Raw genomic sequence first — 27,557 nt, forward strand, 5'->3', positions numbered from 1 at the left:
GCATTTGCACAACAGAGCAAAGAATATTTCAATTTGTTTTGATTCAGAAAGATGGAGCCCACCCTAGACCCTTATACATTTTACTAAAGAAGAAATAATGAAATACACAAACATCTCACAACAACTTGTTGATCAGCAAAAGATTCACTGATTTGTTTTGGATGCCAATCATGTTGCATGGATGATCAAACACACTTACTTTTACAACAACCACCAAACTAACTTCTTCTTTGGAAAACTGGTATGTTTTGGAGTTTGACAGCATGAAGCACACAATTAATTGAAAGGATTTGCATTCCATAGAAATAGAGCAACCTTAGTTGAGTGGGTCATGAAAAATATATGATGGCACTATCGAACATTATCATTACCCATGGTTAGATAAATTACCGTATGAATAAATTAGGGAACCTAATGGGCAATTTTTTGGTCATCTGAAGGAATTCACTCATATCACATGATACAAATATTATGCCAGAACTGTCCAAGTGTTCCTAAATAACCACAGAACACAACCACACCCAGGAACGTGTTCTGGTCCAACATGGCAGGTAGCATCCTTACAATGTAGATAGTAAGCAGGTCACCTGTCTTACTGGAAGTTAAGGGGGATCTTCTGCCTGATCAGCTAATGTGATCTAATTTTAAGGCTAATAAGTATATTTGAGGTCAGAGTACATCAATGAAATAGAATTATTTTTGTACTGTGTAGCTGCAGATAATAAAATTGCTTCACAATGTCCTTACCTGACCACTGCATTCACACCTTCATCAGCATCAGTAGCATTGACAAGCAAAACATCAGTCCCAGTTGGAGCGTTCTCAGGCGTGACGGCATGGTAGGTTTTGAAAGCAAATACTGGGACATTGTCATTGATGTCATCTACGATCAATGTGATGGTGCCTGTGCCAGTAAGCGCTGGAGACCCTGCATGGAGTGAGTATAAAGACTGAGTACAGAAACAAAGGATATATAAACTTGAACAATTAGACATGGACGTGTTATTTCCACTTTTCCTTTAACACAGACCAATTCCTCTCAAAGCAAAGCATAAGTCCATTTCTGAAATGTATAATGGCAATTTAACATGGAATGTAATAATCTGAGGAAAGTAGACAAAAAAAGACAATGGACTTCCTCAAAACAAAACTGTACTGAGTTGCTTTTAAGTGTGTCTTCCTCTTTAGTTGGATAATGTATTTAAGTTATCAGACCATGTCTATGTAAGTAATTGAAATTGTGCTTGCTTCCCATGTATTTACAAACATTGAATTGCCCACCACTTTTGCTTTAGAGAATACATATAGAAATCAATAAAATTCAATTTTTAAAAAAAATTACTGACATTTGTAATTTTATTCCACAATGATTCAATGGAAATCTTATTCTATTTACTGGCTCTATATTAATATGCATCTTTGGCTTCATTATAATTGCTCATATTAAATAATTATCCAGACACACTAAATTATTTTTAGTGCTTTCCAACAGATTCTACATTAAATATGCAACACCACAACAATCCAGGAAGCTTCTGGAATTTTATTTGAAGATGTTTGCATTTGAAATATTAAATTATAGCCTATTTGTGTTAATATTTGTGAATACAATTTTTCCACTGTCACAAATATCAAATGCAGAAAAAAGACACGAAACATCTACCTCAATAAAAACCATTTATAGTGCTGCTCGACAAATACAGTTTTATAACCTGGAGCAAATAAAATCAAGGACCCTTTTTCGGATCTGAAAAAAATGAGAAACCACATGTTTTAGGTTGCAGAAAGGAGACAGGTGGAGTGAACAAAGGGAGTGCTTGTTATAAGGCACAGACCAATTGAAGAAAGGAAGTTAACTAGAAACAAACCAAAATGTTTATAGGGAGAGAGGGGAAAAATCGAGTGGTAACCAGAAACAGTTAAATTTAACACTGAGTCCCAAAATTTTCTACATACTTAAGTGGATGATACAGCACTATGCCCTTAACATATTGTGGACATTGTTCTGGCAACATAGAAGGCTGAAAACTACGAGGGCTAACCCTAATCCAAAAAAAGATAGGTGACTAGTAACTTAGGATTTCCTTATGTACTAAACAGAGGGGCTCTGCAAAATGTTTGGCCACTCTGCATTTACTTTCATCAGTATAGAGAAGCACAGATGGTGAGCACCAAATTCTCTACACAAAATTGGAAGAAGTGCAAGGGAATTGTTACTTCATCTCAAAGAACTGTTGGATCTCTGGGTTATGGGATGGAAAAATATAACAAGGTAGTTGTTGCAATTCCCATGATTGCGTGGGTAGATGTTATAGGAAGAGGAGTGGTTGGTAGAGACAGAACAGTAGACCAGGGAGTTATGGAGAGAATGACCCACTCAGAATGCTGAAAGTGAAAGAAAGATGAAGATATGGGTTAGTTCTGGGATCCGACTGGAGGCGGCAATCATTGTGGAAGGTGATCTGTTGAATATGAAGACTAATGTACAGATGGTAAGAAGAGTGAGTGAAAACAGAGATATGAAATATAAAAGACATGCTTGAAAGTCCTGTCAAATATGATAGGATGAAAGCACAAACATCAACTCTGTTTCACCGCAACCCACTCCCCCACCTGATGCGTTGATGGCTTACAGCATTCTCTGGCAGCCATTTCAAAAATAAAGTTAATAGAAAGGAGATTGTGTGACAACAGCTATGATTCCATGACTACTAATTGGCTATTACAAGTAACTGGTGATTTACTTTGCAGTTAGCACACTTAGTACATTGAAAATTAAAGGTCTACACAGATATTAACTCCCAAAGTCTGTGCTTGAAAATTGATGCTGAGCAAATTTACCTTCATATGATGACTGATTTATATAGATTGTAATGGCACTTGTGGCTAAAGCTGCCACTGACCATTAACAGCAGCTGGAAAAATCAACCTGGCAATAAATGTATCCTAAAACGTACTCAAACACTCGTGCCAATTGGAAGATCTGGACTTGAAATTAACTTACTGAATGTACACACTCAACACAGCCCATACTTCCTCCAGAAGTTCGCAAAGTGAGCAAGTCTGTCCTTGATTTAGTTTATGGGTTATTACAAGAGTATATATACCCAAGGAAATGGACACTTTTTACATTGCATCTGGTGATAGCCTTAAACATACTGAGCATAGATATTCTGGGCATTGTGCCAAAAGTGCTATTGCAGCTTAGGCTGTGGGAAGAACCACCCCCTTGTTCAAAGCTACACTTCCATTCCAAACATGGGCTTCTCACTGTATTGTGAATGCCTACCGAACTTCATTCTGATTGCTCTTACATTCAAATTTATTGATGTCTGAACAGAGATTGATATAAAGTGCTTCCAAACAGAACTCTCCAAATCCTGAGAAGTTAAGTTTCAGGTAAATATCACCAAATAAAATGTCCAATATCTTGATATTTACCACTAATTCTACCATTGTACTGTATAGGTACAAAATCTACTGCTATTTTCTCTTTTCTTGAAGGTGCCTTCTCTAATGTCTTTTCAGGCAACTCCTGCTTACATTCAATCTAAGAGACTGTTGTTCACGATGGAATTTAGACTGTTGTCAGATTATTCAATGTTAGATTACATGAAGCTAGCCTGATTATGTAATCTCTATGTTTTCATTGGGCAGATGTTCCACAAGTGTTATGGACATATAGCTGTAATGCCAGTTTTCCCTAGCCAATACTGAGTTCAACGCAGAGTATAATTAGAGAGCCTTCAAGCACCATGATACCCAAACCAGTCAGTTTCCCATTGCTGACCAGAAAGAACTACAATCTACAAATCAGTGAACATGAATGAGGCAAGGGCAGTGGAAACCCCTATGTGGTTGCAGGAATGGAGGTAGCCATTTTATGAAACTATCCTTGCTGTCACCATTTTGTGAACCATTTGGTGAACTGATTATTGCTTCAGAGCAATTGAACATGGACACAAGGGGTTTCTGCTTATGATCAGCTAAACCTGAGATCATTCTCAAATAAGAAGATGTTTAATTATGTAAAGTGTTGGGCTTCCAGAAGGAACTGACTGACCTGACTAGTCTGATTTGAACCAGTCTGAGTTGGACGGAACAAAATAAATCATCTGAGGCACAAGGAGAGAAGGAAAGGGCCATAAAGCAATAGCCTTGGACTACATCAAATGAGAAGCTGAGGTCAGTCAGATGACCTTGAGCCAATTAAATTGAAACATCATACATTGATCTGATAAGAAAAAAATAAAAATGGAGGATTTTGGGAGAACAGGCAGTGGCAACTCCATGGAACCCAACAATCACAGAAGTAAATGACTCCACATTAGAAATGTGGAGATTATATTGGGATTAAGAAGAATGCCTGGCCAGTGTAGACTCCTTTTCCTAAGTGTTACTCTTCTTTACCTGTTCATGAAGGGTCAGGAAAACCGAGTGAGTATGCACAAATATTTTGAAATCCTTGAAATTCATGTACCAGTTCATTGAACTAATAAAGGTACTTGTCAGTAAATACAGATTATCTATGTGCCTAACTGATCATTATTACTGAGAGTCAATACTTGTAACAATTGGTGTACCTGTTGGGGGCTTGAGGATGAATCTATCTGTTACCTTAGCAGGAGACTTGGGTTGGACCATGCCTGTGAGGAGCTTGGTAGTTAACAGTACTAACTCAAAATGAAGAATTGGGGAAGTCTGTAAGTCTGGAGGACTTGGATTGTTTTGTTTGGAGGGGAATCCTCCAGAAATATATACCAGGGAAATGGCCGCAATATGAGGAGTAATTTAGTCACACTGGCAGTGAAGAGAAAACCACTGTTGAAGCTCTTTGGAAGATTGCTCAAAGAAAATTGCCAGACAAGGAATTTAAATGATTATAGAAACTGGTAGCAGTTGGCTGTTTAATTGAGGATTTGATAGAATGTTGGAAGAAAGCTAAAACAGAGTGAGAAAGATCAGAAAAGGAAATTATAGAATGCCGGCAGAAAGCTAAAGTAGAGCAGAACAGATTAGAAGAGGAAAACAAAAGTGTACAGAAGGAGGTAGAAAACCTTAAAGAGAAACTTACCTATTTACAAGGGCAGAGGGGTATGCATTTGATACATATATACCAGTTTTAAGTTACAGTGTGAAAAGCTGGATTAAAGGATAAACAAGAAGAAGAAGCCCAAGTAGCTAAGAACCAAGTGGAGGGATGAAGAAATAGTGCAATGATTTAAAAATGGCTATGAATGTGATACAGAAATCAGTACATGAAAAGAAACACGACACTGGAGATCATAAAAAGTGTTTACAGCAGATACAAAATTGCAGAATTCTTGCACACAGTGGAATAGTATCTGCTTTTGGATCTGAAAGAGGAGAGGCAGGTGAATATGGATATACAGATTGGAGTGATTTAGCAGGTAAGGCGACTAAATACTGTTATGCTGAGGGGGCTCCTCCTGAGGATCCCCTGCCAACCTACAACTAAAAGGAACCAGTGGTGCTGTTGGCAGGGTTAATGCACTCTCCCCCCCACCCAGTTACTATCAGAGAGGGAGGAGCCAGGGCAGGAAATCAAAACCAGAATACAACATACACTACCCCATTCGGGGTATAGCATTTGAGGGGTATTGCTTAGGATATTGGGATGTATATGCCCATGGATGATCTTAGGGAGTTGTTTCAGGCAATTAGTCATCAGAGAGCAAGACAAGGTCAAGATGAAGCCGAGGATTAAAGGTGCTTGATTATAATGTCCTTGCATCAGAACATACACTCTGCTTTGTCAGAACACAGCAACATGCTGGGGAAGCAAATGAGGAGTTAAAAATGCAGTAGTAACTATTATGGGCAGCAACAGAGGGGACCCAATGGATGAGTTAAGCAAATGTTACCAGAGGAGAGGAGAACACCCCAGTGCTTTTGTGTCCGTCTATGGATGGTGTCCAAGGGGTGTATTGATTACCGTTAGATCGAGATCGTTTAGAATCAGAACCCTCAAATATCTGGTTAAAACATTAGTGCTTCATAGTACCAATTAGTCTAGAAAGATGTTGGGACTGTTTGATCCCAGTGGCCCTACACATACTGAGACATGGGTACTTCGGCAAATGGTTAGGACCTGAGAGAAGGAAGTGATGGAATAGATTTTAACTTTAGGAATACTTCAGAGACAATTAAAATGTTTCCCCTTCAAGAATATATATGGGGCAGAAATGCAGGTCAGTGTAGAACCCTGGGATACCAGGGAGTTGTAAGTAAAGGGAAGTGAAACCCAGATGAAGGGAACAATGTATTTTGTTGCAATGGAATTCATCATGACTGGGGCTATGGTTGATCTTGCTCCAGAACCATTGCAGCTAGGGTGGATGGTTTGACGTGCATGGAAAAATCTTAGGTGTCCCAGAGGGTAAAGAATTACAGTTATTATATAAAATTCTAGAGGTGACATTATCCAGTGTCCCAGAGGGAATACTAATTAGTCAGATTTTAGGTCTAATTACTGAGCTGCCTTCAGGTAATGATGGCCATGGTAAGATTACTGTTCTGTAGGATCACACTCATGTGAATTTTGAGTGGGGTACTAATTCACATTGGGGCAGTTATAACCAAGCATTTTCCAAAGGTTGCTTCGATCGTTATTAACTGTACACAGGAGAACATTATACATGGGGGAAATAAGAGTGAAACGGTTCACAATGTGGGTAAGTATCAAGAAAATACTTGTGGCTTCAGTGCTAATGAAAATTGTTGTCTATTTTGCCTGTCAATAAGCAGCCTTTCTTGAAATATGCACTGGTGCGACAGACACCTTGGCCTTTGCGCATTGTACTCAGTTCCATCGTGCTGTTAATGTTGAGAAGACCATCCTTGCAAATTAACAGATGCAGCTCTAGTAGAGTGATAATTTGTTTTTACCTCTGCCAAATTCTGATATTTTTAAACTCACAGGATGACAGAGAGTGCTTTATAAGACCAGAGAACATAAGAGCAGAATTAGGCCATTCGGCCTATTAAGTCTGCTCTGCCATTCCATCATGGCTGATTTATTATCCCTCTGAGCCTTTTTCTTCTGCCTACTCCCCGTAACTTTTGACACCCTTACTAATCAAGAACACATCAACCTCTGTTTTAAATATAATCAGTGACTTGGCCTCCACAGTTGTCTCTGGTAATAAATTCCACAGATTCACCACATTCTGGCTAAAGAAATTCCTCTTTGTCTCTGTTCTAAATGGACATCCCTTAATTCTAAGGTTGTGCCCTTTGATCTAGGACTACCCCACTATAGGAAATAACCTCTCCACATCCACTTTATCTAAGCCTTTCAATATTCAATAGGTTTCAGTAAGATTCAGCTGTCATTCTTCTAAACTCCAGTGAGTACAGGCCCAGATTCATCAAATGCTCCTTATATGTTAACCCTTTCATTCCTGGAATCATTCCTGTGAACCGCCTTTGAACCCTCTGCTATACCAGCACATCTTTTCTTTGATAAGGGGCCTAAAACTGCTCACAATACTCTGAGTGTGGTCTGGCCAAAGCTTTATAAAGCCTCAGCATTGCACCTTTGCTGTTATATTTTTGTCCTCTCACAATGGATGCCAAAATTGCATTTGTCTTCCTTAGTACCAACTCAACCTACAAGTTAACCTTCAGAGAATCCAGCATGAGGACTCCTAATTCCTTTTGCATCTCTGATGTCTCCTCTACCAAAGTGCATGGCCACACAGTTCCCTACACTATATTACATCTGCCACTTCTTTGCCCATTCTTTTAATCCGTCCAATTCCTTCTGCAGACTTCCTGGTTTCTCAACACTACCTACCCCTCAACCTAACTTGGCATTGGCCACAGACTCTGACTCTAACCATAGTTATAACAAGTATGATGGTTGTGGGGTTGCTGGTCTTGGCTGTAGGCAATTATTTCAGTAGTGTGTTGAGAATAGTTTGCATCCATTATAAATTCAACATTGCGATTCTTGCCTGAGGATTGTAGTTTTACTTCCAATTATTGTTCTTCAGATAATGAAGCACCATTTCTGCAGTGCTTACTCAGCAACTTTAAGATGAGTTGGTAAAAGGTAATGAAATATGCATCAGTTAAGAGCCAAGAATGGATATCCAATGAGGGCAATTCTAAGCAACTCCGTATATTGTTCAATAGTAAATACAGGAGATTTTGCCAGTGCTGGGAATCTTGTGCAACAAACACACAATACTGGAGGAACTCAGCAAGTTAAGCAGCATCTTTGGAGTGGAATAAATGGTCAATATTTCAAGCCGAGACTCTTCATCAGCTCTGGGAATGGAGGGGGCAGAAGACAAGATGCTATGTTCAATAGAGTTGCCATTGTCAATTCTGCAAAATAGAGTATAGTGGAAAAGTCTTAGGTACATATACAGTGCCTATAAAAAGTATTCACCCCCTTGGAAATTTTTATGTTTTATTATTTTGCAACATTGAATCACAGTGGATTTAATTTGTTTTTTTTTAAACAGAAAATGACTCTTTTGTGTCAAAGTGAAAACAGATCTCTACAATGTGATCTAAATTATTTACAAATAGAAAACACAAAATAATTGATTGCATGAATATTCACACCCTTCAAATCAGTATTTAGTAGATGCACCTTTGACAGCAATTGCAACCTTGAGTCTATGTGAATAGATCTCTATCAGCTTTGCACATCTGGACACTGGATTTTTCTCCATTCTCTCTTACAAAATTGCTCAAACTCTGTCAGATTGCATGGGAGTTGTGTATGAACAGCCCTTTTCAAGTCCAGCCACAAATTCTCAATTGAATTGAGATCTAGACTCTGACTTGGCCATTCCAGGACATTAACTTTGTTGTTCTTAAACCATTCCAGTAGCCTTGGCTTTATGCTTGGGGGTTATTGTCTTGCTGGAAATCAAATCTTCTCCCAGGACGCAGTTCTCTTGCAGACTGCATCAAGTTTTCTTCCAGGATTTCCCTGTATTTTTCTGCATTCATTTTACCCTCTACCTTTACAAGCCTTCCAGGGCCTGCTGTAGGGAAGCATCTTCACAGCATGATGTAGCCACCTCCATGCTTCACAGCAGGGATGCTGTGTTTTTAATGATGTGCAGTGTTTGGCTTTGCGTTTAGTATGAAGACCAAAAAGCTCAATTTTGGTTTCATCAGACCATAGAACCTTCTTCCAGCTGACTTCAGAATCACCTACATACCTTCTGGTCGAGATTTCATGTCAGTTTTTTTTTGAACAGTGGCACTCTCTTTGCCATTCTCCCATAAAGCTATGAGTGGTGAAGCACCCGGGCAACAGTTGTTGTATGCACAGTCTCTCCCATCTCAGCCACTGAAGCTTGTAACTCCTCCAGAGTTGTCATAGACCTCATGGTGGCCTCACTCACCAGAACCTTTCTTGCACGGTCATTCAGTTTTTGAGGATGGCCTGCTTTAGGCAGATTTACAGCTGTGCCACATTCTTTTCATTTCTTAATGACTGACTTAACTGTACTCCAAGGGATTTTTTTTTGCATCCATCTCCTGACTTGTGTTTTTCAATAACCTTTTCACAAAGTTGCTTGGAGTGTTCTTTTGTCTTCATGCCAGTTTTTGCCAGGATACTGACTCACCAGCGGTTGGACCTTCAAGATATAAGTGTATGCAATCATTTGAAACAACCTGACTGCAGACGGTGATCTCCATTTATCAAATTATGTGACTTGTAAAACCAATTGGCTGCATCAGTGATGATTTGGTGTGTCATATCAAAGAGAGTGAATACTTATGCAATCAATCATTTTGTTTTCAATTTGTAATTAATTTAGATCACTTTGCAGAGATCGGTTTTCACTTTGACACGAAGAAGGGTTTTTCTGAGAATCTGTGTAAAAAAATGCCAAATTAAATCTACTGTGATTCAATGTAAAACATTAAAACTTTCAAGGGGGAGTGAATACTCTTTATTCGCGCTATATATAGCTATGGTATGGTAGTAGTTATTTGTATTGCACTGTACTGCTGCTGCAAAAAAACCCAATTTTCATGACATGCACGAGTGATGATAAACCTGATTCTGATACTGGTGTCTATTGGGGACTGATTGTAGGAAGGGGGCAGGAAGAGGAGAATCATGGTTGAGGAAAAGGGAAATGGAGAGGGGAGGGAGAAGGAAGCTCCAGAGAGACATCAATAAACCAACTGTTTGGAATCAAATGAACTCGCTTCGTTATCTCAGGGCCTGGTGTGTCGGCACCTGCGTAACCACCTGCCCCTGGCACTTCTCCTCTGCCACCCCTCCCACGGTGCTCCATTCTTGCCATTCCCAACATGCTTTGCTCCCACCAGATTTACAAAGTTGCTCTCCGCTCCATGGTGACAAATACAGTACTGTGCAAAAGTATTAGGCAATCTAGCTATATATATATATATATATATATATATTGCTAAGAGCTTTGCATGGTACTGTATATCCCCAGGCTATGGAATACAAATTTATCTGGAGAAGACAAGGTGCATTTTTTTAAAAATACACACCACCTATTGGATCTGAAAGCTTCTAGCATGACGAAAAGAAGTACTGGCAATTTCCAATTTATTTAATTTAGATTGTGTGCTTCCTATGCTAACAATGCCTTATAATTTGTCCATTGCTGATTCTAATATGATGGTGTCATGGTACAGGATTCTGTTCATTAAATAAATTATGGCATAATTGGCTATTCCCTGTACTGAGCCAATTGTGTCACAATAACTTTTAATTTAAGAATTTCTGAAATTAGAATCAACAGAAATTCCACGGAGATTTCAATACACGCATTTATCCAACATATCATCAGATCTTCTATATGTTAGAGAGTGATTATGGCTGTCATCAGACTCAATTACATGCGCGATAGTTATGAATGTACATACACAGAGGGACAGGCTTTACAGGGTCATATGTAACTGGACCTGTTGGCCAACAAGAATCTCAAAATTAAATTTGGCAATGAGTAAATCCACCACAACGATAACAATGTGTAGCTAACCTCATGCCTGGTACTGAATATATACGTATATAAAAACACTACACTTAAGTACTGAAGCTCTTCATAATGCTCTGACGTAAGCATTTTAGGAGATTCCATATTTAATAGAACAAGTAAGATGAGCATTGAACGGTGAGCCTAGAATACACACACACACACAAACACACAAAGTGTTGGCAGTACAAATACTGTATTGGAACAACTTTGGAAATTCCAGAGCAAACCAATCTCCCTGGGAGATAATGCCACAAATTTTCAAAAGCAAATCTTGCTGACTAGCATTTCTCTGACATGAGAATTGTCAACGTGCTGAAGTGTATGCATCCCTTAAAAAGCTTGCATTTCACACAGCATTAGTGATTTCAGCATAAAGAATTTAAACACACATTGTTCAGATTAGCAGTTTTTTTCTAATGTGCTAAATTATGGGGACTACTTAAAAGTTGAGTTAAAACCATTGGTGCATGGTTCCAATTAACATTGAATAATATTTATAACAGATGTGTTTGGAAATAAGTCTGCTATTTCTCCCTCAGATTATAAACAGAATTTAAAATGGGCAATTTTACATGTTGGCATGATAATAGACAATAGCTGTTTTCATGCTCTTCTGAATTCTGATATAATGGTTAGCTATTCTTTACCCCTTACTTCAGTACCATGGCAACATAACTTCAGCAGACAAAAAGACCTTGTAGCTCAGCTTGCCACTAGAGTTGTCCAATTGGGCTAGTTATCTTTGCAATACTAAGTTGAAGTTGCTATTTATGAAGTCTAGCATCCAGGCTCTTCATTGAGCATGTCAAAAGAATAACTTGGAGAAAAACAGCACTTCAGTAATCGCTGCCTAGTGCCATTGATATCTCTGGACTTCATTGTGCTGAGAGAATATCCTAACAAGCATACAAAGATGCTTATGCAATCTTGAAAAAATGAGTATTTGAGAAATATGTGAAGAATATAAGGGCTGAATGTCTTAATTCTACTTCTATGCCTCATGGAATTTACAGTAGTTCTAGATACTTCAGCTCAATTTTAACAAAATATCTCCACTTGTTACAATATATGATTAACTTAGTTAGGTTTGCACAATGTGTAGAGCTGCAACTTCTCTCCATTTATATCTTTTCATGCAAGTTGACATGAACTTGTCTTTGATTATGTCCTATTTTGCAGTCGTGTGTAATTGTGTGCTATTATCAATATCTTGATAATATCGTAATAATTTTTTTCTCTTTTTACTGACTTGTATAATTTGCATTTTGTGTATGTGTACCTATGTGCCTGCAATGATGCCGCTAGCAGGGATTTTCATTGCACTTGTACCTCACTGCACATGACAATAAAGTTGACTTAGGCAAGTCCTGAAAAAATAGGATGCAACATATTTTTGGCAAGCGTAAAAATTTCTTATCAGGACTCTTTTCTTGGAAAGAAAGATCTCTTTATTCATTTTAAAAAGCTCCTTAACAGTTTCATATGTCTTTGAGATGACAACTTTGTAAAATATGAGCATGTGAATACATTGCTCATCAGAGATAAGTGAGATGTGATGAGTCATACAAAATAAATGCAATGGGTTCTAGAACTTCAGGATATTGGTTCTTGAGACGAGGGCTAGAAGGTCCAATTTCTGTGATTTGGTTTCTTATTTCAATAGCATAAATCATTATGTAGACTTTTATGCAAGCTCACTTTTTTGAGTATGCTAAATGCATTTGCTTTCAGAGTAAAAATGATGCCTGGTGATACTGACAATTCTTGGACAACCCTACTGATAGGGAACATCCTCTAGTGACGATAGAGGAGAAACTGCTGCATCTTCATGACCAGAGCATGAGAGACTAGGGAAATCTTTGTCCTCGTAAGAATAACTAGGGAGAGGGAGCAGTAAGGATGGCAAATTGGTTGACCATCACCTATGTAGTGAGTTTTTATGGATGGATCTTTGTTGGAGTTAAGGTGACGGTGAGAGGGTCAAAGGATTTAAATAATTGAGCAGTCTACAGAAGAATTGTTGTGTTGCCCGTTAGATCACTTTCAAACAATCCGTGGTCTTGGCAGAAGAAAACTGAGGTTCACTAGCTAAAAAAATGTTGGAAGATGAATCCAATATCTCTATCTCTGATGACCTAACCTGGTCTTAATATATTGATGCAGCTATAAAGAAGGCAAGGCAGTGGTTTATATTTCATTAGATTTGGTTTGTCACCTAAAACACTAAAAAACTACTACAGATGCACCTGTGGAGAGCATTCTAACTGGCTGCATTGCCGTATAGTACGGGGGTAGGGGGCTAATGCACAGGATTCAAGCAAACCGCAGAAAGCTGAAAAATTAGTCAGCTCCATCATGGGTACTAGCCTCTGAAGTATCTAAGATATCTTTAAGAAACAGTGCCTCAAAAAGGTGGCGTCCATCATTAAGGACCCCCACCACCTAGGACATGCCCTCTTCTCCTTGTTACTATCAGGAAAGAGGTACAGAAGCCTGAGGGCACACACTCAGCGATTCAGGAACAGCTTCTTCCCCTCTGCCATTTGATTTCTAAATGGGCATTGAACCCATGAACACTACCTCACCCCTTTTGGTATTTATTTCTGTTTTGCACTACTTAATTTTAACTATTTAATATACATATATAATTACTGTAATTCAATATTTTCTATATTTATCATGTATTGAATTTTACTGCTGCTGCAAAAGCTAAGATGAAAGTCATACTAGGGGAATGTATAGCTTAATAGAAAATATTTTGCAGGTGACAGAATCATTAAAAACTCGATGCAAAGCAATGGGGAAACAGTTTGATGGCTGTAGAGGTACTGTGGAGAATTGAGAGCCAAAGGTCCAACAGTTCAGAATTAGAACATGCAGTAGTAATTGACTTGGAAAGAAATCTGTTCCCAAAATTACAACTACCTATGTTTCACTAAAGAAGACAGGTAGAAATCCCTCTGTCATACGAAAGTATCTGTGCAATCTCCAGCTACAGTTAATTATTTAACTTTACTTTCTACATCATGAAAGAATACTCCTATAAATAAAAAAATACCATTAAATAGCAGTACCTGGCTTTGAAACAAACAAGAACATTAGCTGCTGCGTTTTATAGAAGAAGTAATGCTTTGCTGTCATTTACAGTTTTGGATTTTTTGGGTTTAAGCAACAAAATAATTCTTTAAAAGTAAAACAATTTTATTGATGACCAGAATGTGATTCATCTGAGATCTTTAAAAGCTACTTTATAAATATTATAAGAAATGAAAATTTATCTTCAGAGGCAACCTCTATGTTATTTGTTACTTTTGTTGAGTTCTTACATTACATAAAACTGTTCTCAGAAAGAGGATGGGCTGTTTTGCTGTTAAAATGAAAACCCAAAGCGAAACATATTTGGTGGAAAACAATGTGTTTAAGACTCAGCTGCAATTTCAGGATTCACATCAACCTTGAACCCTGGTTGCTCATTAATAAATAGTTTTCTTGGCAAGATGGAGAAGGAGAGTGCCGACCTACCCTAACTGAGAAGGAGTTGTATACTTGATGCATTTTATCAAAGCTTCAGATGAAAAAGTATACTGAGCAACTAATAACACATGTTATGGTACACTGGACTTGAAATATGTTAACCATAAAAATGGTTGACAGATTGCAAGTTGTCATTTATTCGAACTTCTTTCAAAATAAAGAGGAATCCTCTTTATACAGCTGAAGAAGAAATTGTAGTTTTTGGAACTAATAAAAGGCAATATGAGTTGTTTATTTGTAGGACCATAAGCTGTTATGGCATCTACCATGACTAAAGAAGAAAGCAACTATGGTAATAACTTAACATTTCAGTTGGTGGAACCATTCGACTGTGGTAATGATATGCATCCACGGTAAGCTCAACGATCCTCCAGACCAATTCCTTTGGCCACAAGTCCATCAGGAAGTGGCCAGGAAAGGTGACCACAGTATGGAGTTCTTCTGCTACTGGAGAAGGAGGGTCCATGTGGGATGAGGAAGCCCCCCAATTATTGTAGTAGTTTGACCCCTGCTTGCCAATTGAGTGGCAGCAGTGTTATTGATGTGTAGGAATGTAATAGAACAGTATGGAAAGCATTGACAATGCATGTAAAGAATGAAATGGCATTATATGGTTTATTCTTGTAAATGTTTTTATTATGAATAACATTTATTTCGATGCTAAAAAAAAGGATGGTGCCAGCACACTCACTAACTGAGTGTGAGTTAGGCTGAGCAGCATACTGCATTTTGCAAGTTTACTGCAGATGATGTCCTCAAACAAAAAAAAAAGATGCTGCTTAATAGAGGATAAGAATTAATAAGCTTTAATTCATTTTATTTGTTTCCTGAAAAGCTTCTGTATGTACTAGAGAAATGTACCAGCATAAGATGATATTGGCAACTCAACCTGGCATAGGTACTTAACATTCTTTTCATTCTGTTAAAAACCTAATGTGTAAAGTGATCATAGTTGTATGGTGAACAATGAACTTATGGATCCTCTGTGATAGTAAGCTATAGGATTTTAGTTGGTTAGAGCTCTGCCATATCCTATGCATTGCTAAAGGTCTCTAGGCAGTGGCTTGTCCCAATTTATAGATTAAATATGGTATTTATATAAATACAAATTTATGGTGTTAAGTTTCTCTGTATTTATGATTCCTTCATAAATTGCTAAGACCTGTAACTGGGACCCCCTTCTATTAAGCAAAATACTCATCTACTAAAATTATGAGGGAACTAAAACTTTCAAATGCCCTCCAGTAAAATCAGCATAAATATATCACAATTGAGAAGGCAGTAATCCCCATTTCTTATCTGCACAGAAATCCAGTTGTTACTTCTATGCGGGTACATTACATTCCCTTTGCATTGTGATGCTAAGCAAGTATGTCAAATAATGCATTTCCTTAACTTAAAGCACCAGGACTGATCTATACAAGGGACATCTTAGCACTTATATTATCTGGAATTATTCCAGGCACTTGAGGTGGGATAAGAGTGGAATTTTTAAAATGTGAGAGTTTTCTTTTGCAATTGATTGATTGCTTTCAGGAGTTTAAAGAAAAGCTGCTGGATCTGACTATTGTAGCTGTTATGGGCTGACAGTACTGGTACACAGCCAATTCTCCTTCTCCACCTGAGACAACAACCTCAATTATGCTATTAAATTTTTGGGTATGTATTAGCAAAATGTTAACGTACCATACCCCAGAATTTGCACTGAGGTCCACTTCTGTACAATTGCCATAACATCCTGCAGTATGCGAAAGGCATTCCATGAATCCATTGTTTGATTTTACAAGAGGCAGGGAGAAGTTCTGACCTGCCACGAACCTGCTCCTAATTAAAAGTTCTACGTAAATTAGCTTTAAAGTTTTACCAAGGAATGATTACCCTTTCTTGTTAATGGATACTCCTTTATTCAAATTCTGGCAGCCATATCCTTAATCAATCATTTATTCTTTGCTGTTGGAAGCTTCGATTTAGGCATGGTTCATGAAAATTGGTAGGATACATTACACTATTATAACTCCTTACTCAATAGTCAGAGTAAGTAATTAAGTCATGTTCGTTATTAAATTCACACACCTACCACTCTTATGTCTTTTAGACTTCCTGCTGTTGTAAGTTTGCTTAGCTTTGCAAGGCTAAAGGAGAGCCGTAACAGGAATGCCATTATTCCATTTAGCGTTCACCTTCATGCCAATGTGACTGGCAACACTATGATTAATCTTACACATCGAAATAATGTGTTAATGATTCAAATTTCACACCAGCAGGCTCTAATTGAATTATCATATGGATAAAAGTTGTGAGCATCCTAACTTCTGACAGCTGAAAGTATGGGTCAGATAGACAGAAGTTCACTGAGAAGCCAAATTCTATGTTCCAACTTTCAACCAACTAATTGTTTTCTATCAAGATGCCAGGTAACAAAACTACACAAGACTGGTGGGGGGGCAGAAATAGAGATCAGGCAGTTGGATGAGAGAGTCAATATCAAAGATGTAGCTAGCAAGAGATCCCAAATAGTAGGAAAGAGGAAAGATGAGATATTGTGAGGAGTATAGGGTTAGTAGAATCAATCACAAAGGGATTAAAGTTGTCAGAGATTACGTGAGCAGTAAGCACTCTGATGGTTTGGATATGGGGTGCGTGGTGAGAGGGGGTGTGGGGGTGATCCTGAGATTTTGAATTCAGTTTGTGAGGATAAGCTTGATAAGTGGGAGTTGTTACATACTGGTGTAATTTCAAGGAGGCTATAAGAGCTTTCATGATTTATTTGCTCTCAGATCAGAAACTGTCTGATATCAGGCAAACAAATGCCATGGCTTGCACATAAGAACAAGTTTTTTTTTGAATGCTTAGTAGGGTTAACCCTCTGCAGCTACAATTGAATATTTCTCCATTCTTGAAGACCTTATGGCACCTCTGAGGTCTCCTGACATGTCTCTGTTAATTTTTGCGTGAAGCTGGTCCTGCCAAGTTTTAGAGGAGAGATACACACTCCGGTACTGCCCTATTTGTGTTTCTCAGTTCGTATTTCTTGTCAGTCTTTGGTGGTGGCGATGCTGGACTGACAAGTTTGCTGTGGGATGAAGTTAAGGGCAAGACTGAATTTATCAGAGGAGACAAACTTAATACCAAATGGACTTCACAAGCCTTTCCAACTTATCGAATATACTCTGATATATGGAGTTGAACAGCTTATGGAGCACAATTGCATTCAGTAAGCAGGAGCAACCCTGGACCTCCGGTTGCTTGACACTAAATCCTATCTCACTCCCATTCTGAGCTTCCAGTCTGTCACTTTGTGCACTACTACAAGAGCCAACACCAGTTTGAGGTATAGTATCTCATCTTCTACTGGGGCATATTGCAGCCTGCATGACTCAATATCAAATTCTCTAACTTTAGATAATTTGCTCTTTCTTTCTCTATATCAGAACTGGACACTTTTACCTGCCATCATATTTCTGATTCATCTGTAAAGTCAAATTATATAACATAAGAAACAAATAAGTTCAATCTTATTTTACTTGTCCTTTTGTTACACCCTAACAAAGAAAGTCCCTTTGATCCACTCATAATACTTTCTCTGCTACCTATTTTATTTCCTCCCCTCTGTTCTGACAAAGGTTTCTTGAAATGCTAATTGTTTCTCTTTCCGCAGCTGATGCCTGAGCTGTTGAGTTTTTTTTCCATCATGTTCTGTTTTTAGTTTAACAAGTCTTTGATTTGCTACCGAAGTGCAAATGTTTCACATTGCTCCTTCCTGACATTCATACAGGAGAACTGCTGAGCAGATGTGGTTTTCTTCAATAAAAATCATTTTACCTCCCCTCCCTCCCCCTTTCTTCTAGTTGCCTATTCTGCTTTGTGAACCCTGCCCTCATCATGCCATTTTCTGAGTGGAATGCCTATGTACAGTATTCATTTCTTGGATGGTAGTTTATGGTGCAACCTTGGCATCAGCAGAACAATTCCTTTGCCCTCACCACACCACTCTCTGAAGGCACTAGTATCAAGAGATACACAAGTCATCAAACATCTGCAGAATCCTACCAACATCTGTCAATCATCTACTGAACTGAAAGTGTTTACAATCCTTTCCTATAGCACTGCTAGGGGTTCATAATGCTGCAAAATCTAAATTCAATTGTACAGTTTTAAGAGAGGATACCTGCAAGGATTCAAAATGCCACTGCAGCTTTTAAACCAGGAATGCAGACTCACTGGTGCCATGATATGGCAATTCAGTATAATGTGTGTGGGTTTCATTGTGCGTACGTTTATTTTCTTGTCTTTTTCAAGATGATGCTATTCACCCAACAAATGTGGTTGTTTGCAGAAGGTATACTAATAATGGGAATGGACCATGATGCTTTAACCACGTTTAAGGACATAGATATGATTAACTGAGTGTCTCAATCAGGGAACAAATATAAGCATTTAGATAAAAATGTGACAACTCACTGCGATTATGGCCAGATTGGTCACAGATACTGTGAAACGCAGTATGGTTGACACTAGTCCGAGGAGGTGAAAATGATCAGACTGTGTTAGCTGTTCTTCTCCACGAAACATCTATTTTTGTTTAATGTTTTGCCACGAAGACCCATGACAAATAGTGACTGGAATGTTCCAAGAAACCAAATACATATGTGGGCCATGAACCATCAGGCTCATGAACAGGAGGGGTAACTTCACTCACCCCATCACTGAACTGTTCCCAAAACCTGTGGACTCACTTTAAGATCTCTCCATCTCATGTTACTGATAATTATTAATTTATATATTTATCATCAATATTATTATTTTTGTATTTGCATATTGGCTGTTTGACCATCCTGTTGTGTGTAGCCTTTCATTAATTCTATTGTTTCTTGGATTTACTGCATATGCCCACAAGAAAACAAATCTCAGGATTGTATATGGAGGCGTGTATGTACTTTGAACAATTTCAAAGTTCAAAGTAAATTTATTCTAATTTTATTTTCTTTGGGAAGAGAGGCTCCAGCTGTTCTAATAATTTGGATGCACAGAGGAGGCTTTACTCTCAATAAGTGTTTAATAAAATAGATTTCTTTCCCTGGCTGTTGATAAGTGTAGCAGTGCTCCTCTTGCAGGATGTGGAAGGCATGGAAACCTCAAGTCTGACCAGCACAACTGCGAGAAACGCATCCAGCTGCAGCTTCTAACAAACTGCAATAAGAAGTTGGAGCTGGAACTGGATGAACTTGGGATCATTTGGGAGGCTGAAGATGAAATAGATATGATTATATAGAGAGGTAGTTACACCCAAGGTGCAGGACACAGGAAACCGGGTGACAGTTAGGAATGGGAAAGGGGTTAAGGAGCCAGTACAGACTACATTTAGATACCATTGGGGGATGAACTAACAGAAGAAAGTCACAGTAGCTGGGTCTCTGGCACTGAGTCTGCCTCTGTGACTCAAATGGGAAGGGGAAAGAAGAGGCACACTGTGGTGATTGGAGATTCCTTTGTTAAGGGAGTGGACAGGAGGTTCTGAAGGCGAGAACGAGATTCCCGGATGGTATGTTGCCTCCCAGGTGACAGGGTCTGAGATATCTTGGATTAAGTCCTCAGCGTTCTCAAGTGGGAGGGCGAGCAGCCAGAAGTCATGGTCCATGTAGGTACCGATGACATGGGGAGGACGAGTGACAAGGTTCTGCATAGGGAGTTCAGGGAGTTAGGTGCTAAGTTAAAGGGCAGGACCTCCAGGGTTGTGATCTCAGGATTGCTATCCATACCACTTGCTTGTAAGGCTAGAAGTAGGATGATTATACAGTATAATACGTGGCTAAAGAGTTGATTTAGGAGAGAGGGCATAAGACTTTTGGATCACTGGTCTTTCTTCCAGGGAAGGTGGGACTTGTACAGAGGGATGGTTTATACCTGAACTGGAGGGGAACTAATATCCTAATGGGAAGGTTTGTAAATGTTGCACCGTGGAGTTTACACTAGAGTTGTATGGGGATGGGAGCCAGAGTACCAGAACAGTTAGTAGGGAGCTTGTGGGGACAGATGTTAGTAAAACCTCAGACAAAGTTAGGATTCAAAAGGTTGATTCAAAGTTAGGAATCAAAAGGCTGTGACAAAATCGAAAAGGGTGCACATAGGACTGAAGGTGTTGTATCTGAAAGTGTGCAGTATACAGAATAAAGTAGATGAGCTTGCAGCACAGTTGCAGATTGGTAGGTATGATGTAGGCATCATGGAATCATGGCTGAAAGATTATAGCTGGGAGCTTAATATCTTAGGATACACATTATATTGAAAGGATAGGCAGGAAGGCAGAGGGGGTGGCATTGCTCTGTTGGTAAAAAATGAATTCAAATCATCAGAAGAGGTGACATAGAGTTGGAAGGTGTTGAATCATTGTGAATAGAGCTAAAGAACTGCAAAGGTAAAAACTCCCTGATGGGAGTTGTACTACAGGCCCCCAAACAGTAGTAAGAATGTGGTCTACAAATTACAACAGGAGATAGAACATGCATGCCAAAAGGGCAATGTTACAATAGTCATGGGGGGGCTTCAATCTGCAGGTAGATTGGGAAAATCAGGCCGGTGCTGGATTACAGGAGGGGGAGTTTCTAGAGTGGCTGCAAGATGGCTTTTTAGAGCACCTCATGGCTGAGCCCACTAGAGGATCAGCTATTCTGGATTGGGTTGTGAACAATGAACCAGAATTTATTAGAGACCTTAAGGTAAAAGAACCTTTAGAGGCAAGTGATCATAATGTGATCAAATTCACCTTGAAATTTGAGGAGAAGCTAAAGTCAGATGTATCAGTATTACAGTGGAGTAAAAGGAACTACAGAGGCATGAGAGAGGAGTTGGCTAGAATTGATTGGAGGGAAGACAGCAGAGCAGTAATGGCTAGAATTTCTGTGAGAAATTTGGAAGGCAGAGAATATGTACATCCCAAAGAGGAAGAAGTATTCTAAAGGCAAGATGACACAACTATGCCTAACAGGAGAAGTCAAAGCTAACATTAAAGTCAAAGAGAGGGCATATAATAGAGCAAAGATTAATGGTATTAGAGGATTGGGAGGCTTTTAAAAAACAACAGAAGGCAACTAAAAAGTCATTAAGGTAAAGATGGAATACAAAGGTATTAAAGAGGTTAACAAAAGTTTCTTCAGATACATAAAGTGGAAAAGAGAGGTGGAAGTGGATAGTGGACCGCTGGAGAGGTAGTAATGGAGGAAAATGAAATAGCAGAAGAACTGAATAAGTATTTTGCAGCAGTCTTCACTGTGGAAAACATCAGCAGTATGGCGGAAGTTCCAGGTGTCAGGGGTATGAAGTGTGTGAAGTTCACATAACTAGAGAGGAGGTTCTTGGGAAAGGTCTGAAGGTAGATAAGTCACCAGGACCAGATGATGTACAGCACAGAGGTCTGAAAGAGGTTGTTGAAGAGATCATAGAGCCATTAGTAATGATCTTTCAAGATTCACTAGATCCTGGAATGGTTTTGGAAGACTGGAAAATTGCAAATGTCACTTGACTCTTCAAGAAGGAAGAGTGGCAGAAGAAAGGAAACTATAGGCCGATTAGTCTGACCTCAATAGTTGGGTAGACCTTGCAGTCGATTATTAAGGATGAGGTCTCAGGGTACTTGGAGGCACATGATAAAATAGGCCATGGTCAGCATGGTTTCCTCAAGGGAAAGTCTTGCCTGACAAATCTGCAGGAATTCTTTGAAGTAATAACTAACAGGATAGAAAAAAGGAGAATTGGTTGATGTTGTTTACTTGGATTTTCAGAAGGCCTTTGACAAGGTGCCACACATCAGGCTGCTTAACAAGCTATGAGTCCATGGTATTACAGGAATTATTCTAACATGGATAATGTAGTGGCTGATTACAGGAGGCAAAGAGTGGGAATAAAGGGAGCCTTTTCGGACTGGCTGTCAGTGACTAGTGGTGCTCCACTGTGATGGGACTGATTCTTTTCATGTTATCTGTCAGTGATTTGGATGATGGAATTGATGATGGCTGTTTTGCAAAGTTTGCAGACAATATGAAGATCGGTGGTGGGGGAGGGAAGCAGGTAGTTTTGAGGAAGAAGAGGGGCTCCAGAAGGACTTAAACAGATTAGGAGAATGGGCAAAGAAACGGTAGATGGAATACAGTGTTGGGAAATGTATAGTCATGCACTTTGGTAGAAGAAATTAAAGGGTTGACTATTTTCTAAATTGAGAGAAAGTACCAAAAACTGACAGCAAAAGGACTTGGGAATCCTTGTGCAGGATACCCTAAGGGTAAATTTACAGGCTGAGTCTGTGGTGAGGAAGGCAAATGCAATGTTAGCATTTATTTCAAGAGGAATAGAATATAAAAGCAAGGATGCAATGTTGAGACTTTATAAAGCACTGGTGAGGCCACACTTGGAGTATTCTGAGCAGTTTTGGGCCTCCTTATCTCAGAAAGGATGTTCTGAAACTAGACATGGTTCAAAGGAGGTTCACAAAAATCAAGCTAGAACTGAATGGCTTGTCATACGAAGAGCATCTGATGGCTCTGGGCCTGTATTCACTAGAATTCATAAGAATGAGGGGTGACCAAATTGAAACCTATTGAATGGTGAAAGGCCTTGATAGAGTAGATATGGAGAGTATGTCTCCTGTGGTGGGAGAGTCTAAGACCAGAGGACACAGCTTCAGAATACAGGGGCATCCTTTTAGAACGGAGATGAGGAGGAATTTCTTTAGCTAAATGGTGAATCTGTGGAATTCTTTGCCACAGGCAGCTGTGGAGACCAACACTTTATGTAGATTTAGGGCAGAGTTTGATAAATTCTGGATTGGTCAGGGCATGATGGGATACAAGGAGTAGGTAAGAGATTGGGGCTGAGAGAAAAATTGGATCAGCCATGATGTAATGGTGGAGCAGATTCGATGGGCCAAATGGCCTAATTCTGCTCTTGTATCTTATGGCCTTATGGTCAAATGGGCACAGAACACTACAAATTATATGGTGGATAATAACTATAAAAGATAAATTTCTGACCTCACAAATGTCTTTGACTTAGTTAACTAGGAGAAGATGCAGTATCTCTTTGAAACTTGGCCACCCTTAGAAACTAGTCTCCATTTACTTCTTAGGAACTACTTCTCAGTGAGGGCAGACAATGATGAAATTCCCCATTACCTCCCATGTATTTGCTGAATCTTTACATGATCTCAAATGTGGCACAAAGTCCATGACCTTCTAGACAGCAATGATTTCTGACCTCATATATACCTTTGAGAAATGGACTGAAAATCAGGTACTTTGGAGCACCAAATTATAGTACCTATGTGGTCTCTAAATCTAAACCTTAACCCTAATTATTTTTTTAGATTAGATTCAACTTCATTGACACCGTGCCGAGTACAGATACAAAGCCAAATGAAATGCAGTAAGCATCTAACCAGAAATGCAAAGAATAGTGTTATTTACAAAATAACTGCAAATAAAAGGTGTTACAGCACACAAATATAAAAGTACTGAGACAGTACAATATGGGTGCAATACTGCTTAGTGCTGTGATATGAGGTTCAGCAGGGTCACAACCTCAGGGAAGAAGTTCTTCCTGTGCCTGCTGGTGCGGGCTTGGAGGCTCCTGTAGCACCTACTAGATGGGAGGAGAGTAAAAAGTCCATGGTTAGGGTGAGATGCATCCTTGATAATGCTTTTCGCACTGCCCAGGCAGTGTTTATGGTAGATGTTCTCAATGATGGGCAATTGGGTGCTGATAATCCACTGGGCAGTTTTCACCACACACTGGAGTGCTTTGCGGTCCGATACGGGACAATTCCCATACCACACTGAAATGCAGTTGGTGAGTATGTTTTCAATGGTACACCGGTAAAAGCCTGTCAGTATCCTGGGACAGAGGTGCGTTTTCTTGATGCTCCACAAGAAATAAAGGCGTTTTTTGTTCAGGATGGAGGAGTTCAGGGACCAGGTGAGATCCTCGGAAATGCGGACACCAAGGAATTTGAAGCTTGATACACACTCCACTACAGCTCCACTGATGTAGATGGGGACATAAGTGTGTCTCTTAGCATGCCTGAAGCCCACAATGATCTCCTTGGTCTTCTGGGCCAGGTTGTTGTTGGCTCACCATGCCGCCAGATGTTGGACCTTGTCCCTGTAGGCCGTCTTGTCATCCCCTCCGATCAGGCCAACCACTGTGGTGTCGTCTGCGAACTTGATTATGGAGTTAGAATCATGTACAGGAACGCAGTCATAGGTGAAAAGGGAGTAAGAAGAGGGCTCAGCACACAGCCTTGAGGCACGCTGGTGTTCAGGGTGAGAGTGGAGGAGGAGAGGTTGTCTAATTTAACAGATGGGGCTCTGTTAGTCAGAAAGTCCAAGGTCCAATTGCAGAGGGATGAACTGATACCAAGCTGGCGAAGTTTGGCGGTCAGCTTGGAGGGGGTCACAGTATTGAATGCCAAACTAAAGTCAATGAACTGAATTCAATGAACAGCAATGAAAAATGCACTTAAAGAATAAGTAAATCAAAGACAGTGTGCTCTCCCAGGCCAACGCCGCAGCTTTAATCAGTTTCCTCTAATGGATGAGTCACATGTTTCACACAATTGACATGAATCTTCTGAGATAGGGAGCCCATTTCAAGTTCCATCATGAGAGTGGGGAAGTAAGCAACAAAGAATTGATTCAGGGACACTCTCAAAACCTGTTTAAAAATGGAACATACTCATGGGAATCCCTGGCTTACGAGATATCAAAATGAAAGAAAAACATCTGAATAGCACTGAATATCCTGAATCCCTCAGGGAAGTACATCCCTTCTCAGCCGGTCCCCCACTTACCCTTGACTAGCCTCATCAGTCACCTCAGGACCCTATGAGTTATCCCCAAACCTGAGGATTTGCCTGAGGAGAGTATGAAAAAGGCAAGGACCTAATAATGTTTCTTACACGTTTCTGCTTGTTATCATCTGCTTCTAAACCCAAATAAACAGACAGATTCCCACTGGTAATGAAGCTGACTGGGCAAAAAAAGAATGAAAACAGACACGGGGCATAGAGAAATAAAATCAATGCAAAAGCTCATGAAGACTAAATACCAACAAAATAATAATGTTTTTAAAGCAATATCCCGCCCACACAAAGACATAAGATGCACAGAATATCATTGATTGATATTGCTTACACCCCCAGCATTTCCAAACTCCACTTGCCCTACCCCAAACACCAAAATTGTGATTATATGAGCCAACATTGAATAAAAAAATTATTATTTCTTAGGATTAATAAGAATTTTATGTTTCACATAGAAGCTGCTCAAACTGGTTAAGCTTTCCATTTCTTTGCACACAGCTGCATCACGAACTGTTTAAATAATTATAATAGACAAAAGTAATAAAAAAGTGGTTATTTTGCCACGGTAAAAATAAATCTCTGATGTTTCTGTTTGGGTTTAAAGTTTGAAATTAGGTACTAGCTTTACAAACTACTCTCAGCTGTAGGAAAATCAAAGCCACCTAATGCTAAATAAAACAATATACAGGACAGTTTCACTAAAATATGCAAGCATGGGTTATTTTTCTAGCATATTCTTAAATGAATGCTGCCAAACTTCAGTGAGTATATAGATGTATGTAAGTAAACTCACACAGCATTTCAACAGCCACACAACTTTAGAAGCCCCATCACTGATTCTGAGAAAAAAAATTAAGTCGGTTGGCTGTTCTCAGCACACAGAGGCTGTGTTTGAGGCAAGGAAAGTTGGCTTCCTTGTCAGGCAGGATGCTGAGTTTTCCATCAGTGGCTCATAAGGATACAAAACAGGAAAAAAGGCCCATCAAACCTCAATCTAAGTTTAAAGAAATTTACAATTCAGTGACCTAAATGACTTTTTAGATACAGCAAATTAAGGTGATTTCTCTTCAACCAATTAAAATAAACAGGAGAACAGTGAGGAATCAAAGGTTCAACTGGCCATCTGCAATCACACGTATTCACAAAATCATAGGGTATGGAGTTTTCCAGCACAGAAACATGCCCTTCACTCCATCATATCCACATTCATCATCCATTTGGCTCACAGAATTCTATTGTCCAGATACTTCTAAAATGTTGTGAGCGTCTTTGCCCCTATCATCATGTCAAGCAGTGTGTTTCTGATTCCAACTACTCTCTGGGTGAACAAAATCATTCCTGAGATCCCCTGTAAAGCTCCTACTCCTTAATTTGTCACAGGGAATAAATCTTACTATTTCAAGTCCAGGAATGGAGAACAAACCCCATGTAAATACTGGAAAAAGTCATGGCCAAGTAAGAGTGCAGCTCAGGGATACCTGCCCTACTCCGCTGACAACAATTCAAAGCAGCGTCAGTGGAACAGAGTTGCTGGAATACACATTCTAAAACATTCAATACCCAAATGAGCCATCAGGCTACCTTTGAAGTATAAAGTACAATGCTCCCATCACTCTTGTCCTACTGAAAATCTTTGAGCAGCTTTCATGAGTTCATGCTCCCACTGTGTAGTCTTTCTAAACAGAACCAAATAAGACACATGGAGGTGGTTAGTACATCTCTCCCAATTTTTTGCACTTCTCTCATTTCCCACTGAGATGTTTTTGTAACTATTTGAACTTTTCATTTACTATTATATGCTTCTCATCAAATTATTTCTGTGGAAGGTGCTTGAATTTTAACTCCTAAAACAGATGGCTTGGAGTCAAAATTCTAGTTAAATAGCAACAAGTCTGATTTAGGAACTAAACCCATTGAAAACCCAGTCTTTTACCATTTCAGTGAGGCAGGTGGCCTGAGCATTTGTATGAACTGCTTTGGCATTTAGTAAGAGGATAGGACACCTTCAAGGTCTATGTATTAATGGCAAGTCTCAGGGAAACCAATTACTAACAGTGGGCAAGAAATAAAGGTCTGTATTCTTAAAATAGTGTTTGCATAACTGAAGAAATGATTCCCCAAGTCTATTCCTCCCAAATTCCATCTCTTCCTATCCAACATCA

General features: G+C 39.2%; 1 protein-coding gene across 2 annotated transcripts in view; it reads right to left on the reverse strand.

Annotated features, from left to right (window-relative positions):
- Window positions 1-27,557, reverse strand: part of fat4 (FAT atypical cadherin 4) — a 363,521-nt gene that overhangs the window by 73,490 nt on the left and 262,474 nt on the right. For both annotated transcript variants that reach the window (XM_073042814.1, XM_073042815.1), the window contains exon 8: window positions 748-928. In XM_073042814.1, coding sequence (XP_072898915.1) covers window positions 748-928 — 181 coding nt within the window. The remainder of the gene's footprint in view (window positions 1-747; window positions 929-27,557) is intronic.

Source organism: Hemitrygon akajei, chromosome 4 (assembly GCF_048418815.1).
Source record: "Hemitrygon akajei chromosome 4, sHemAka1.3, whole genome shotgun sequence".
In the NCBI taxonomy this organism is placed as follows: Eukaryota; Metazoa; Chordata; class Chondrichthyes; order Myliobatiformes; family Dasyatidae; genus Hemitrygon; species Hemitrygon akajei.